At 46.7% G+C, this 15,327-nt stretch overlaps 1 protein-coding gene across 6 annotated transcripts; it reads right to left on the reverse strand.

Moving 5' to 3' along the window:
* Positions 1 to 1,391: 1,391 nt before the first annotated feature.
* On the reverse strand, positions 1,392 to 7,078 carry LOC125952405 (uncharacterized). 6 transcript variants are annotated; one of them, XR_007468810.1, is made up of 5 exons: positions 4,551 to 4,687; positions 3,069 to 3,181; positions 2,388 to 2,987; positions 2,158 to 2,309; positions 1,392 to 2,080 (listed from the first exon to the last, which is right to left on the reverse strand). XR_007468810.1 is itself a non-coding variant. In XM_049681862.1 (4 exons), exons 2-4 carry the CDS (start codon positions 3,141 to 3,143, stop codon positions 2,238 to 2,240), a joined length of 747 nt encoding a protein of 248 aa, XP_049537819.1. In that variant the 5' UTR covers positions 3,144 to 3,181; positions 7,012 to 7,078; the 3' UTR covers positions 1,392 to 2,237. The 6 variants fall into 6 exon arrangements, 4 of the variants coding, with proteins under 4 accessions (XP_049537819.1, XP_049537816.1, XP_049537817.1 ...); XR_007468811.1 differs by having other exon boundaries at positions 1,392 to 1,812; positions 1,917 to 2,309; XM_049681862.1 differs by lacking the exon at positions 4,551 to 4,687 and adding an exon at positions 7,012 to 7,078 and having other exon boundaries at positions 1,392 to 2,309.
* Positions 7,079 to 15,327: the final 8,249 nt, after the last annotated feature.

Genomic DNA, 15,327 nt, shown 5'->3' on the forward strand with positions numbered 1-15,327 from the left:
ACGAGCGGAAAGTCTAGCCCAACTGTGGATGGAATTCGATTGCACTTGATTTTCCTTAAAATGCTAAATTCCGTCGAAAGATCTTTGGATCGCTACGGACTGGCCATTTCGGATGGAATGAAACTTGTCAAAATGGAGACAATCATCAACCGATCAGTGGTCGTGTTTTGCAATCGTATATGCACCCCAGCCGATGTTTTTATGTATTGTGTTGTGTATGTGTCTCATTTCTCTTCCAAGTGGCATCAACAGCAGCACCCATAGCCAGAATAGTTGACGGTGTGCCAATGGGTTGTATCGTTGCGATATCGATGTACGATTTGCTGTTGATCCACTTTTGTATTCTTGTTTTTTGTTGTTGTGAAGAAGTTATAGTCAAATTTCTAGTCGATTTCATTTCCCTTTCAACGGGTAAATGGTTAGCTGGATAGTCACTCTCGATGTTCGGCGTGTGCTTGTTCGTGAGCGCACACGAGCGACTTACGGTGTGATACTTTCCGTCTGTGAGCGTTGGATGTTCTGGCTACACAACGAAAGTAAAGCACCGCTATACTCATCTGCTCCATCACCAGATGTTTGTGATGGTTAACTTAAGGTATGAATTAATTCATCTACCTCCCTACTATTGACAAGGTAAACTACGTAAAGCCCATCTGGAGCACCAGATGAGCAGCGTTACGCGTGCTATGTTACGTTAAACACCCCGTTATACAAAATAGATTCTTAGTAGTAGAATTGGGTGTAAACAACAGAAGAGGGATATCCAGAACAATAAGAGACCGAGCAATAAGCTATACCACTGTGTGGTTTTTCTCGGTGTGACTGTCATTAGCGGGTGCTTTCTTTTTAATCCCTTGTATCACACGATAGCTGCTCGGATCTTGGGCACCCTTAACGGCGCGAGAGTATTGCTATCGTAACCAAGTTGCCATTCGGTCAGGTGATAAATAGATGGACGTCAAGGAAAAAAAGAGAAATGCAATCCGCTGTTTGTCACCACATAACGAGAACTGCTTCGCTACGTGTACTCCTGGTTCATACAAAATGGTTGCTTTTAATTTTTTTGTATAATGACTGCTGGTCATTTTACGATCGAAAACCAATCAATAGCGATGGATCTATGTTACCGTTAGTGTAAAAAGGCGACCATCAATGAGATCAGGTTCCGCAGTTTTAAGGATACAAAGGAAGTGCTTTTAGGAAGCTGATATTCTGAGAGAAGTTTTGGACTGATCGAATTGACTATGGTTGCACGATGCTCTACGCATTCGCAAAGCTTCTGTTCTAACCTTTCCTTAAGCGAAATAGAGCGAAAGATTGTTTCCCACTGGCAGGTCAAACAATAGGTTTTGTTAAAGATGTTTGCCTTATTAAAGCATACCGCGGGAGCCTAGAGGTTCTTAAAAGAGAAAGTTTATTGGTTTCTGTGCAGTTTAGAGTGAAGTTTAGGTTACGTTCCGGTTATCATCCTGGTTTTTGAAGAGTCATTATTCAGCGTAAAAATGGGGCTTATGAATTTACATTTAAGTTATCCGTGTGTAATGTGTGTATGAGTCAGTGGAGATCGATATCTTCACGGAGACTCAGTATTAAACCATTTGCCGCTTTTTTGCAGAGCGAAATACGGTCGTGTGTCCTTACAATAACTCTTTCTGTCACATCTGCTGTTAAACATATTCTCGTGGAAAATATGCTGAAGAATGAATTAGCAGTATCAAAGCAGATCATCGTTTCATTGCCAGCTATGTGTTTTGCGGTACTGCTGTATGGCGTTCTTTAAAACAAACTGGCTTCGGGTGATTTTATTAACACCTGCAATGATTAATGCAATGGTGTATGCAGTTTTAACCCCCGCTTATAGAAAAAAGCTGCATGCTGCGGTGCTCCACACCGAACATCTCAAAAAGTAAACCCACCAAAAAGGAGCGTTGCTGAATGTTGGGACATCAACTACATTTTCATGATTTTTCAAACAAAGAGCGACTGTTCTGTGCTTCCGTTTACGTGTAGTACCCAGTTGCAGTAGTGGAAGTGAGTGAGTGAGTGTTACTGGGTTTTTGCATTTGGTTTGCCTTATAACCTAAGGGGAAGGGAGGGTTATTAGTTTTCCATTGATTGCATGCTATCCATTAGCGATTGTGGAGCAAAGTTGCTTACACGTGTATCCGTTCGGTTCGGTCGTATGTTGCGTTTGCGTTGGGTCGATCATCACTACTGCAGCTCGTGGTGCCCGCGTCTTAAACATTAACGTTGAAGCCCTTTTTGGCAGCAACAGGTAGCTTCTCGCCGAGCAGGAATGGGTTCGAGCTCTGGATGTAAAGAAAAAAACAAAGGATCTCGTCAGGACAGGGGCACTACTGGGTATCCTTTAGAGGATAGCAAACTACCTTCTTGACGTGGAACTTCTTGGCGACCAGATTCTTGTGCTCCTGGGTGTGGAACTGGCGAGCAATGAAGCTCTCGAGATCGGAATCCATCTGGGGGTTACTTTCGCTTGGACCGGCAGCCGGACAGTTGAACATGTGCTCGGCATCGCACATACAGTCCTGGGCCGCCTGGTACTCCCGGCTGAAGGCGGCTGTATTCTCAAAGTCCAACGTACAGCCCTGATCCTCGGTGTACCCGACCGGGCACGGATTGGGGGGATTGCAGTACGCCGGAAGGCTCGCATCCGTCTTTACCTGCGGCTTTGGTCGGTTCGGACCCTCACCGGCACCACCAGACACGTACTGGTGTCCCCACAGGGAACTATGCTGCATGTACTCTTGGTCACGCGGCGATGGATTCGGGTTGGAACCATCGAGCAGTGCATCGTAGTCGAGCTGCTCCGATTCCAGGTCCTTCGTCACACGTGCCATCATCGCCAGCCGTCCCATGGAAAGTTCATCCAGGGCTGCCGGATCGACGTAGGAATCGGCCGCTTCAGCCAAATCCTTCCCCATTCTATCAACCAGCTCACGCAGCAGTACGTCCGATAGAAACTGGTCCTGATGGAAGCAGTAAGAAAACCCGGTTAGTCCAACAAGTTGGTTTTGCTGTTGCCGTGCTCCCTGTCGCTAACGCCTTACCTTCATGCCCGCTGATAAGTATGCTAACGCTGGGTTAGCAACCATCAGCGAGGCTAAAACCAAAAAGGCGTACATGCTGTGCAGTGCTTCGTAACAAGCACCCTGTCAAAGCTCTGCTGGAATGACAAAAGAAGTATGAGAGAAGGAGACCAAGATGGAAACGCTGTTAGTAGCTGCAGGATAGAAGAACACGCTCGCGTCATGACGATATCCTATGGTAACGCATTATCCTGTAACATGACTATAGCCTATTGAATCCCGGAGACAGGAGAGCCCGTGAGTCTTGCAGGTCAACATGCGCAGTTCTCCTGGTGCTTCTCCTGTAAGCTGACCCAAAAAGACCTGTGGCCTCATTTCTTGTGGACATGCGATATCTTGCTTCCACCGCGAGCCCCCTATCACCGTTGTGGCTGAGTTGAGCTTGGGAACGCATATGATTTGCCCTCCAAAAACCGACCACTTGTTGTTGCCAACCGTTCACGTTCCATGGAACAGCTGTTGCTTATACCACGGTTGCGACGGGACACTGCTTTTACAGTAGCACAGTTGTCCTGTTACTAAATGCTGTTGGTGCAATTTCACTCGCTGCAAAGCCATCCAACCGGAACGCCGCACGCAAACGATTAACAACATACTGCTGATGACGGGAAGTTATGACGTCAAGCGAAGGGCTCGATAAGGATTCCCAAAACAACGTTCATCCCACTCACTCCTCCTCAGCTTAGGCCAGACGAGACAGTGCGTCGCAACAGCAACGACAACAAATCCATCACCTCACGGTACCACCAGGGAAATCCTTCCCTTCATTTTCCCTTTTTTATGGTGACTTTATAAATAGCCTCGACAGGCACTAGTGGCAGCACCTTGTCGTTTGCCACTGAATGTATAATTAATTAGATCTTCGCTCAGCCGACGAAATGGTTACGTGCCATTAGAGGGTGGTCTCGATCGATTTTCGCGAACTACACACCACCTCTCTTTTGCCGGAGCACAAGCATGTGAAATCATTAAACAACCACCACGGTGCACAGCGTTCCTCTACAGCATTTGCTTATCCACATTACCGTGCTAAGGGTGAGAGATCTAGATCTCTTTCTAGAAACACTCCACCAATTAATAGTCTAATGTAGAAGCGGATTGTAGGTAGGTTTGTTTCTTAGCAATTGATTAAAAGGTAATTGAGTTTTCAGCTCGATGAAAAATGGCGCGATACACAGCCCGCGAACGATAAGAGCACTTTTGGGGGATGTTTAGACAGCACGAGAAAGTCTGACCCCGAAAAACCACTACCAACACTAGGCGCTATCTCTACACTCGGTCTGCCGACACTACCACACTCATCAGTCGTGACGTTGTCGTGAAGCCTCCATCTGGCCATGTGGTTAGACACGATGGGGCGGAAGTGAATTTTCCCTAAACCAGCCCCACCAACCCCCACCTCAAACACAAAGGGCTGAAATGTCAAATAGAAGTCCAACCAACCTTCAGAGCGACGCTACACTTTCGATGCTTGTCGCTGTGCACCCGACGACCAATGAAGGAAAACTGAATCGTATCGTGCGGCTCGCTGGTCGTTGATACTCTCCCTAAGCTTTGCAACCCTTCAAAGCTTCCCCCCGGACCCCATCGGACTATCGATCCTTTTCCAACGTGCCGCCGTGAGCACTCCAATTTCCGTCCCATCACTCTTTTGTGCCAAAGGTTGGGGAACATAAACGAAGGAATTCTTGTGCGCGTGCGCCCGTTACGCGCTCATGCGACGCCGAAGCTGAATGTTGGAGGAACGCGTGTCGTGAGAAAATGGCAAATCGAGCCCGAGAAGCCCGAGGACGGAACAGGCTATCGTTCGGGGAGGTTAGGAGGTAGAGGCTGTGTTCGCCAGCTGGAGGAAGTACCGCGATGCATTCTTTCATTCAGCTTCTGTTTCGACGAAAATGAGTTTGCTCATTTATCTTTATGCTGCTACCAGTTACCTGTATGCGAACCCATTCCATGATTGCACTTTGATGGCGCTTATGGCGCTTGGGGATCGTCTTCTGGACCTTAACGTTCATTAGAAAGTCAAATTAAAAGTGACGAATAGAACGGCCAAATGCGTCCGCAGTCAAGCCAGCATGCCGTTAACCATGTATCGTCGGTCGCAATAAGATAGTTAAACCAGCCAGCTACTATTTATTATTGTACTCCGATTTTAGTAATGACGTGCTAAAGGGCATTTCACTGTAGCTGTTGGTTCAAACCAAAACGTTGAATTGCGTCCAAGGAGTAATCTAAAGCTCTGCATACATCGCTTGCTAAGAAACAACGAGCATGTTTGTGTGCCTTTGCAATGGAATATTTATGCTTCGTGAAGGTAAATAAAATGTGAATGCAGTACCGTAGGTAGTAAACTGAGCTCCACGGGTTGTCCTTTAGTATCATAAATCAGGGCGCGCAACAGTGTAACGCTTCGTTGCTTCACTCTCCGGCTCTTGAGGCGAGAAATGATCCTATAAAGAAAACTGTCAGCAACTCCAAGCACTACACGAAAATACCATTCCCATGATTAGTATTGTTGTCGCACGGTGCAGAGTGTAGTGGATCCGAAGGGGAGCTAAGCAATGTTCGGCGCAAATTCGCCTTACAGCGCCTCTCTCACCCTCTGGAACCGCAAGGCACCAGACCAAACCAGAAGCGTGGTAAAATATGGAGTCGGGTTTCCGCAGGAAATTAAACACTCGGTCGTAACCAGCATCTGGTAGAGGGATTGGATCTGAGCAGAAACGATGGATGCTGCCCGAGATAGGATCCCGAGCGACGGCACTGTTAGCTGTCTTTATCCATCGTACGTGGTACCGATAACAGGGCATAAGCCCCTTTCCTTTGAGGATGTGGATCTGAAAGGAAATGGATTTCCAATCCAGCAAGCACCTCCGTCATCGATAATGCTTCCAGACTCTCACGTCATCGGTTGGTAAAGGCTACAGTTTTGGGGAAAATGCGCAGCTGTTGTTAGGTTCGCCTTTCGACACTAGCCAACCTTCTCGGAACCGGAGCGAGAGGATTCATTGATAATTCGGTGGAGATGCCCTTGCATCAGCTGCGCCGAAGCTGCAGTCCGGTTGGACGTAACGATGGTATGCATGATATGGAACGCTGGAAGGCGCCAGAAAAGGCAAGTATACACTGAGTACGAGTTGGCAAGCTGTCTGTCTGTAAATGTAATAGATAAAAGGAAAGCTGAAATAGAACGAAAAGAACTTGCAGTTGCTGCAAAGTAAGCACAGCAGTTGTACAACGAACTTCTTTTCCGTATTTTCAGTAAAAGTATCGAAAAGAAGGTGAAGGAGTTTCATTTACCCCTTTTCAATCCTGTTACAGTAGCCGAACATGAGGCGCTTAGGTGAGGAGTATTGGATGCGTTTCATGCTTATCTTATCATTGAACAAACTTGGCTCCAAAAGAGAAGCATTGCGTCGGATATCACATGCCGATGCTCCCGTTACGGTGGCAGTTATTGGACAGCATGTATTGCTGCTGAACGGATCTCATTTCATTGACAGGTAGGGGGGGGGGGGGGGGAGATGAAAGCAGACATGGGTACCGCTTGATTGCCACAAATTGTCTATCGTGTGCTCCAGAAAGCTGCTACAATTCAGGGCGTGGGATGATGTGATATCCGTCCTCTGCCTCTAACAAAAAAAAAACCCAACGAACCCTAGCTGACGGGTAAGCGCATGATTACGGGCGGCAAATAAAGAGGTGTTGACAGTCCTAGCTTCCCACCCAAAGTATCTTGGTATAATAAATCAATTCATTTTCATCCTAATTTACGAGCGAAGCCCGCAACAACTACATAATGCATAACGTGACGAAAAGAAATGACACCAGCAGATGAAGGATGTGGCCTGGCGCTATCGATTCCCGGTACGAATAAATTGTCACCACGACGTCCTTCATTTACAGGTGGTACAGGAATCGCTAGAGCGCTCGAAGAAATGCGACGACCATCGATCCGGACAGCAGGTTCAAGGGTAAGCGAAACCAACCCGTCCCGGGAAGGATTGGTTTTATGAATGAAAAGCTTGGGTCGATGGTAATCGAGAGCACATGCGCACTACGGGCGGCTGCGGGCTTCTTTGGGTTGCCTACTAATCGAGGATATTTGATGGCACATCCGGAAAGCTCAGCGTCAACCGCAACACACGCGACATCTGTAGGAAACTTGTGGGATACTCACAGGAAGCTTTCGTTTTTAGTGGTAGGCTTAGCAGCAGGAGCTGCAGTAGAAGAGGTGAAGGTATGTTCCCCAGAACTTTACCGAAAAGAAACCAGCACATTTCTTTTTATTTAGGTCAAACGGATTGTCCCGGACAAGAATTATTGTAATTCTTTTTACATTCTAGTAGTATGTATGTGCTAGTGTGTTGTTTGTTGACATTGATGAGCTAGTTTAAATCTTCAGCTCGTTATGCCGTGACGGTATATCGTGATGGATATTGCTAGTTATCCTTAGTATGGCAATCGTAAATTGACTATCTTTTGATAGTTACCTCGAAAGATAGCTCAATATGGCAAAGAGGCAAAATGTTCTGAGAGTTTTATATTCCACTCTGCACTATAACTCATCAATATCAGACTTTTCTCTTCCAGGCAAATATTTTTGAAATCCCAACATTGCACCAATATTATAATAAGGTAAAAGTTAATGATTTATCGCCGTTCGTAATCAATTTAAAATACCAGGAAATTTAATAACCATTTGGAAATGAACATTCCTTGATTTGGTATCAATTTTAGGGTCTATAATGGATAAAGAAATATGGCAAAGATACATGTACCAATGGACTGCACCATGGTGTTGGTTGAAATAAACTTATAGTCCTCGTAAACTGCTGATCGGACAAGTACTAGTCGATGCGTTGGTTAGGCAACGAGTGCTCAATTTCAGCCATTAAAAAGCACTTCGACCGAGTACTACGGCGAACAACAATCGTATGCCGCTTTAACAACCGATATTTATGTTTGTTTGTAACGGACGGCCCACAGTTCACTGACCGCACGCTGGATCGCATGACGATGGCACCGAACGGGACCGGGAACCGGGCAAAAGTTGGCCAACTCCCAAAAAGGAACCGCACCTCGGTAATCGCGAATATCCCGGGCGACGTGCTGGCGCCGACTTGTCTGCATCCCGGAGGGATACGAACGTACTGAAGGCTCCGGAAGTCGCGAAATTGCACTCCTTCGTAACGTTCGCGACCACCGAGTTAACGATAGACTGGCCGCAGAAGTAGCGCACGAAACAACTCCCGGGGAGCGTGCCCTATTTTCGCTCGCTCCAGCCAACGACGCCAGTTCCAATCAAGTCCCCTACATTGACGACCAGAGCCTCCGGGGGACGAATGTAACGAGAAAAAAAATGACTCCAGGCTACAGCAGGACTCGGGAGTCAGAAATCAATGTGCGAAAAATAATTACCTCGTCACAATTATTACAGTTTTGCTGCTCCTGGGTCTTCGATACTCGGCAGCGGCCACAGCAACTATTACTACTACTACTACTACTACTACTGCCACTGCAGACAATTCGATCTCTCCCCCCGTAAATGGCTAACATGGCGTGATTTTACGAGTGGTTCCGTTGTTATTACGATTTCCTTTTATGACTTCCTCCAGAGCGCAGAGCGCTTAGTGGTTCGCCATACAGACCAATCTTTGTCGCCCAAGTTTTTATAGTTGTCGATCCATAAAATTCAATCAAAACGGTTTCTTCCCTTGATGCCCTCTTGCCTGATGGCCAAATGGCAAGATGATGGATACTGGCGAAGGAATGTGCCTCTGCTCGAAGCTATGGTGTAATCGTCGATCGATTGAGAAAACTCCGCACAAACGCAGAGCCATCATGTTCCCGTGTCCGCAAACAAGCAAAACTACTTTTCAGTATTTGATATCGTGCGCAAATCTGGGTCAAACAAGTCGACAGAACAGAACGTGACTCGCACTCATGTCCATACTCTGTAAATTATTTAATAATCCGCCATCAGCGGCAAAGCACCGACGGTGCATAGCGGGTTGCAGCACACGGAAAAGCCGCAGTACCTACTAGGGTGTACGGTGCTGCTGTATGCTTCGACCAAGCCAATCATGCCGATCGATCGATCGGCAAAACGCCAGCGCAAACAGAAGTCAACGAACTCGTGACCGCTCGCCAGCAGAATGTGCCCAACCCTCCAAGGACTCTCGACACCCATTATTCAATTCACACCAAATCAGGTCGTGAGCTGGTACTTGCGTAATGTTTTTGCCGACACTTGACATCATTTTCCAGTGTATTGCCCAAGTGTATACTGATACCTATTAAGCTTATTGGGGGCAAGTCTCCGGGAGCCGCTTCTGCTTCGGCTGTGTTCCTATTATAACCTTCGCCTAACCTCTTCCTCTGTACACTCCATGACCGTGAGTGTGTTTCGTTAACCTTTTAAATGATTGTTTTTATTGAAATTCAGAGGGAATGCCTGCTTCTCTGCCCTCATCATGGCTAATACCCGCTTGATACCGACCTTCTAATTGAACCGCCAACAGCTGCGATCAACAGTGTGCCAAAAACCGTAACATCGGGGAAAGCTAAACAAAATACCGGCCCGCCGCTCTACCTTTCGCTATCCCTGGAAGGCCATATCAAATGGCCCTTTTTTCTCTCATCTCTGCAACGGGCCGAAAATCTAAAGTTCAAAGTTGAACCTACTGCACTAGCGGTGCCGCGAGATGAAATAGAAGCGGGACCGAGGCCAGCGTGTCTGACGATGCTGGAAGGCCTAGTGCTGGGGAGACGATGGAGGCTTTCTAGAGTTAAACCGCTCGACTTTCTCGCTCCCGCGGGCTCCATTAGATTGTCAAAAGTGTGTTTTGTACCGGAGCTTTGTTGTGCTTGTCGTTTGGAGGTTGAATTTTCCTTTCTTATTTCTTTATTTTTCTTTTCGAACTGCAAGGTACAGGAGGAAGGGTTCGCACAACATCTCTAGGCCAAGGGAAAACGGTGAGTCACCTTTGACATTTGTCGCTCCATGCCGGTTCATGAAAAGGGGATCTGAGCAGGAAATGACGATGGTATCGGAGGGAATGGCTAAGGGCACTGCTGCACGTGGGATCGATTTGCGCTTGTAATGGTTTTGAACCGCTCCGCCCACTTAAAAATACAAAGTGATGTACGTTTTTTTATCTGAATGCTTAAAAATTGGTTTCAGCTCGAGCCTCGAGTATCAGAAAGGCAAAAAACCCTACAAGGAGGAGTGAATGCGATTATTGAATGTAATAGCGTTACAACTTTTAATAAACGCATACAAACAGACGAAATCAATGTTGACGGTAAAAGTAGCGGTGAATAATTAAAATTTGATTTAGAACAAGTAGGATTTACAATTCCAACAAAATCGTTTCAGATGGCATCCAGGCTAGTGTTGACTAAACGTAAAATGCACACTTTTAGATTTTAAAAGCATAATACGAAACAGTCGCCATTTGTTAGTTTGTTCACTATGGAAGTGACTACTTTAGTATTTTTAAAACTAACTAATGATAGGCTGTTCTGTTTTTATGAATTATTTGAATCCCAAATCCACGGAAATTGTCTTTCAATTTGGCAATCCAAACCATCATTCATATAGTACACCGTTTAAGTATTTGCTTTTTCTTAACGAAGTTTTAACAGTATTCTCTTCGATTCGTTTCGTTCGTAGCAGTAAGAGCGATTTAGAACAGACTAAATCATTCTAGTTTTATTTATCGACTCTCCAGCATCAATACTTGTTAAATCTATGTATTTTGCGAATTAACGAGGTTGTAATCAATAGCCAATAATGAACTTCCTGTTTCTGAACTGAAATACGATAATCTTATTCTAATCTAAACGGTTTTATCAAATAATAGTCAAATATTAATGCTTACCGTATGTTTTAGCTTAATGTTAACTCCATGTTTCATCTGCTATGAAAATCGAGCACGTAATTTACAAACGGAATGGATTATCACCAGACCAGATTATCGGCTACTACGCAGCATGTCAAAACCTATTACCTGCAATATGGTGTAATCCAACGCAACAATATGGTATTCTATTTTAAGCTTCCACCTGAACCGGAACGATTGCGACCGCATAAATTACCGACGGTGTTAGGTGATTCCGTTCCCCGGGACTCCGGGTTGATTCCCTGTTTGCGTGTGAAGCAACCAGTTACCGGACCGGCCGTGGGCACGCCGCTGGCTACTACGCCCCTGACTCGTCCTTTGAACTGGCATGGATTTCGAACATCAAACACCTCCCGGCCTGCCCGGGCAGACGCTAGCGACGGGCGGTCTTCGGGGCGATACCATACAATCCAAGCAGCCCGTTGGCATGTTGCTCACCCTCACCTCACCCTTTCGATGCAACAGGATATTTTTAGAAACAATCTGCGCAATTTAGTGTTGGTCGCCGCTCGGTGGTGCCGATCGGAAACCGGCAAGAGAGGAGGTAGGGAGGGAAATTGAGTTCAGCCCTCCGGAAGCACGGCTCATCCACAAAGCACTGCTGTAACGCCGCTGCCGATGCACTCGAACGTGGTGGTGGGTGTGTTCCTGGCTCCTGGCTGGAGGGTAAATAATTGTTTTTCGAATGAAAATGCTTTAGCGGAACGGGAACCGTGCGGCCAGGCGGCCAACAGGATCACGTATGGCGCCGGTAAGGTTTTATATTTCGCATCGCATCAACGCGCGCAGAATGTGATCCGCTTTCCATCAGTCCTGCTGGATTGCTGTTGATTGTTTTCGATTTATCGCGTCCGTCCAACGCCGCTACAGGGTTTTCGCTGGCAGGTTTTTTTTTTCCAGTCGCTCGTCGCTGCATCTCGCAACGCTCTGCTCTGGAAAACTAATTCCACGTAGTGAAAAGTCACGAATCGCTAACAAACCATTGCGCCGGTAGCAAGGTTAAGTGCACGCTGGGAAGCATCACGTTCGTGGCGTTCGAACCGTTACGGGGAGCTTGGGTGGCTTATACATGGCGCTACTAGTCCCACTCCTTACCATTCCATGAAAGCCTTTCCTTCATTTTCATATTTCCACGGGCTTACAGGGGCTGGTGCTTCATTTCAGAGCCATCGGATCGAATTCGTTCGAAATGAAACGATCGGAGAACGAACCATTATAAAACCAAACTCTTGCATTCCAAAAATAACCGGAATCGAGTCGAGCTTTTTGGAACAATTGACCGGTTTGTGGGCATACCCGGTGTAATCCGTGGCTTCCGGACCATCCGGTGGAGTCAACCAATTAGCATGGAAAACTTCAAGGCTATGCCGGGTTCTTTATTGCAGTCCATTCCGCGCTCCGGTTGATTTTTTTTCCGCGCCGGTCGCCGGCATTGATCCACCCATTTGAGCAAATCCCGCTGGCCGATGCCCAACATTGCACGCGATCGATCGCAAACCAACGTCTGGATAGCACAGCCTAGGCAATCGCGCTCGGTTACGAAAAGGTAGCTAGAAGGAACGGATAGAAAATATGAATGCTACACGAGCGAAAAGGAGTAACGCTTATGGAAAGGAAAAAAAATGGAAAAAAGAGCTAAATTTAGCTCACTGCCTAGCGGTCGAAGTACTAAAAATATCATCAAACCACCAGCCACGGATGGATGGTTGGGCCAGACACCAGCATTAAGCTTCGATATCCTTCGGTTTCGCTTAAATGACGCGAGGGTTAGTTGTGAAGGGTGGGCTGCATGCCATTACAGAAGTCTGAGGAGCGAAGCCTGTCGGTTGGTTGTCAATTACCCGAAACGCAGATAAGACCAGCCGGTGCCAGACCGGTGTATGCGATCTTTACAGACCGAGCTAGACTCGGTCACGTCACGCTCTTTCTTAGTCGCCTTTAACGGCCAAACATCACGATAAGCCATCTTGTACATATTACTAGACATTTTCATGGCAAAAAGAAACAAATTTTAAGATGTTCCAGTTATTCATTGAAGCCCGCTAGATTGATTAGAGCGCCATTTTCCAGGGGAGAGCTTTTCGGATTCGTCAATATTTTACGTTCGGATGTTGTTCGAACACTCCTACGAATTACTCGAAGTGAAGCAAAGTAACCTCGAACTCACTAATGAAACTCACTCGAAACTAATGAAAAGATGAATGTTTGCTTTGTTCGACCGCAACGTCGATCGATGATGATTTGGCCCAAGGTACGACCCACATCTGAACGGAACAGCATGAAGCTGAACGGGAACCCAAGCATATCGGCCCCGTTTGGGGCATATCACCTCCTACGCGAGCCTTCAACGATTGTCACGAAAATTTGGCCATACATTTCACGCTACACTGCGCCCATGCGATTCATGCCATGGAAGCGGGGCTGGTGGAGGGGTGGGGGGTTGTCATGGACAGTTTGTCTACTCGTCGAGAACGCCGCCTAACCTGCCATGTCACTTCGAATGCGCTTCAGACGTGTTTCGCAAATTGCGTAAAGAAGTAAAGGTTAATATAATTTAAACCCGGTGCTCTCAAGGCACTTTTTGCCACTTTCACCGGTTCGGATACGGATCCGGACGGTGCCGATTATTTTTAGACCAACTAGCCGCGAGCCGAAGCCGCGACCATGATACCGCAAACACCACGAATCCCATCAACAGGTCCTTGGGGGCAATGGTTGGTTGGTTGGTTGGTTGATGAAATTGGTGGCCAATCCTTGTTCCAGTGACAATGGTTGACGCCTTAGCGCCGGTGACCGCAAAAGTGGGCTAAAGGCGCGTCCTTTTCCGATGACCGTGGCTTTTCTATTTTGGTGTTAGAAATGGAAATCGCCCTTCGACAATACTTAGAAGTTTTTCGCTTGCTACTCAGCCCACCCCCCGCTACCGCGGTTCGGTTGTGTAAATATCTCGTGGCAACAATCTGGCTGCTTATCGTAGTTTCTATTTTTACGCGTCACTCGTCGCCCGGGGCTTCATCGCGTGATGGTTGCAAAGCGGTTTATTTAGTGTTCAATCTTAATCGTTAGTCCGCGCGGTGGGGTGGAAGCTTATCCAATAAAGAGTTTTATTTTGGAATTATATTTCTTACTTTGCCTTTTTTTTTTGGTGTTATAAAAGAAATTTCAATTACGCCTTAACCTATTACCATATAGATGTGTCTTCTATTACAAAATCGAGTGTCCTGCATGCATCCGGATCCGGGGTGCTGTCGTTTGAGCAAACGAAAAGCGGAATATTGATCGACCCTCTCACTCGTAACTAATTCGCAACCTGTTAATTGAATTGGAAAAGGTTGCTACAGTCTAGTTTGAGTGGTCAAGATGTTAACACGCTGGCAAAATCTTGCACGGCACGTGACAATGTTCCACAAAGCGGGAATGTGCTGGTACTGGAGCAAGTGGATCATTTTCTGTGCCCGGTTTCCGGCTTGCCCACGCGACTCGGTGGCTCTGTCTAGCGAAGTTCATTTAGATCCAGTAGGCTAGTAGTAGTAGTCGGGCGGAAATGTCCGAACCGGTGGGTCCGTTGGTTTCATCAGTTGGCAGTGGCCGGAGTACTCCATATGCCGCTTTATTCGATTTCAAACCCTCCCAATTCACGCTTGCCTGGGTATCGAAAGGGGAGTGAACGAAACGACCCATAAAATTCAATATCGAACACAATCCCGGGGCCCACAGACCTGACCCGATCACAGCCATCCGTGCGTGCATTTGCCCGTACACCGAGCATATATAGTCTTCCAACGATGGATGGATCGGAACCGGACGGGGGGATGAACCACGGGCACAACCACAAAGGTTAACGAACAATTCGGGAAAGGATGACAAACCGATCGCACCCGTATCACCCGGTTTTCCTGCTTGAGTGGCTTTCCACTTTTCCCTTCTAGTTCTCTCTTTCTCTCTTTCTCTCTCTCTTTCTTGCTCTCTTTCTCTATTTCTCTCTATTTTTTTTTGACGAAATACTTTCACCGAGACAGTCTTCGATTCTGTGCCTTTCTCCTAAGGACGTCAACACTGCTGTCAACCGGGGGTGCCAAAAGGGTAATTGGTTTCCTGCTCAATACGAGATACAGCCACTAGAAAGCGTTCGAGTTCTCACTACCACCAAAAAATGTCCTCAATTTTTTCTCCCCCAAAATGTTAGCGACTCTCATAACAGACGAATTCAAGGAAGAACGTTCTCCAGTTACCCGTGAATAGCAATTATCGAGAACCGTGCTACGCTTCTCTGGTGGGCAAACCGGTGGTTAAGCCTATTAGTGTCCGATCGT

This window comes from Anopheles darlingi, chromosome 2 (genome assembly GCF_943734745.1).
Source record: "Anopheles darlingi chromosome 2, idAnoDarlMG_H_01, whole genome shotgun sequence".
Taxonomy (NCBI): Eukaryota; Metazoa; Arthropoda; class Insecta; order Diptera; family Culicidae; genus Anopheles; species Anopheles darlingi.

What these genes read in the sequence shown, in the direction of transcription:
- LOC125952405 (XM_049681862.1), bottom strand. Translation starts at nt 3,143, where the DNA reads ATGTACGCCTTTTTGGTTTTAGCCTCGCTGATGGTTGCTAACCCAGCG. An exon ending in ACTTATCAGCGGGCATGAAG is followed by an intron (nt 2,988 to 3,068) that starts GTAAGGCGTTAG and finishes TGCTTCCATCAG; the next exon opens with GACCAGTTTCTATCGGACGT. An exon ending in AGAAGTTCCACGTCAAGAAG is followed by an intron (nt 2,310 to 2,387) that starts GTAGTTTGCTAT and finishes CTTTACATCCAG; the next exon opens with AGCTCGAACCCATTCCTGCT.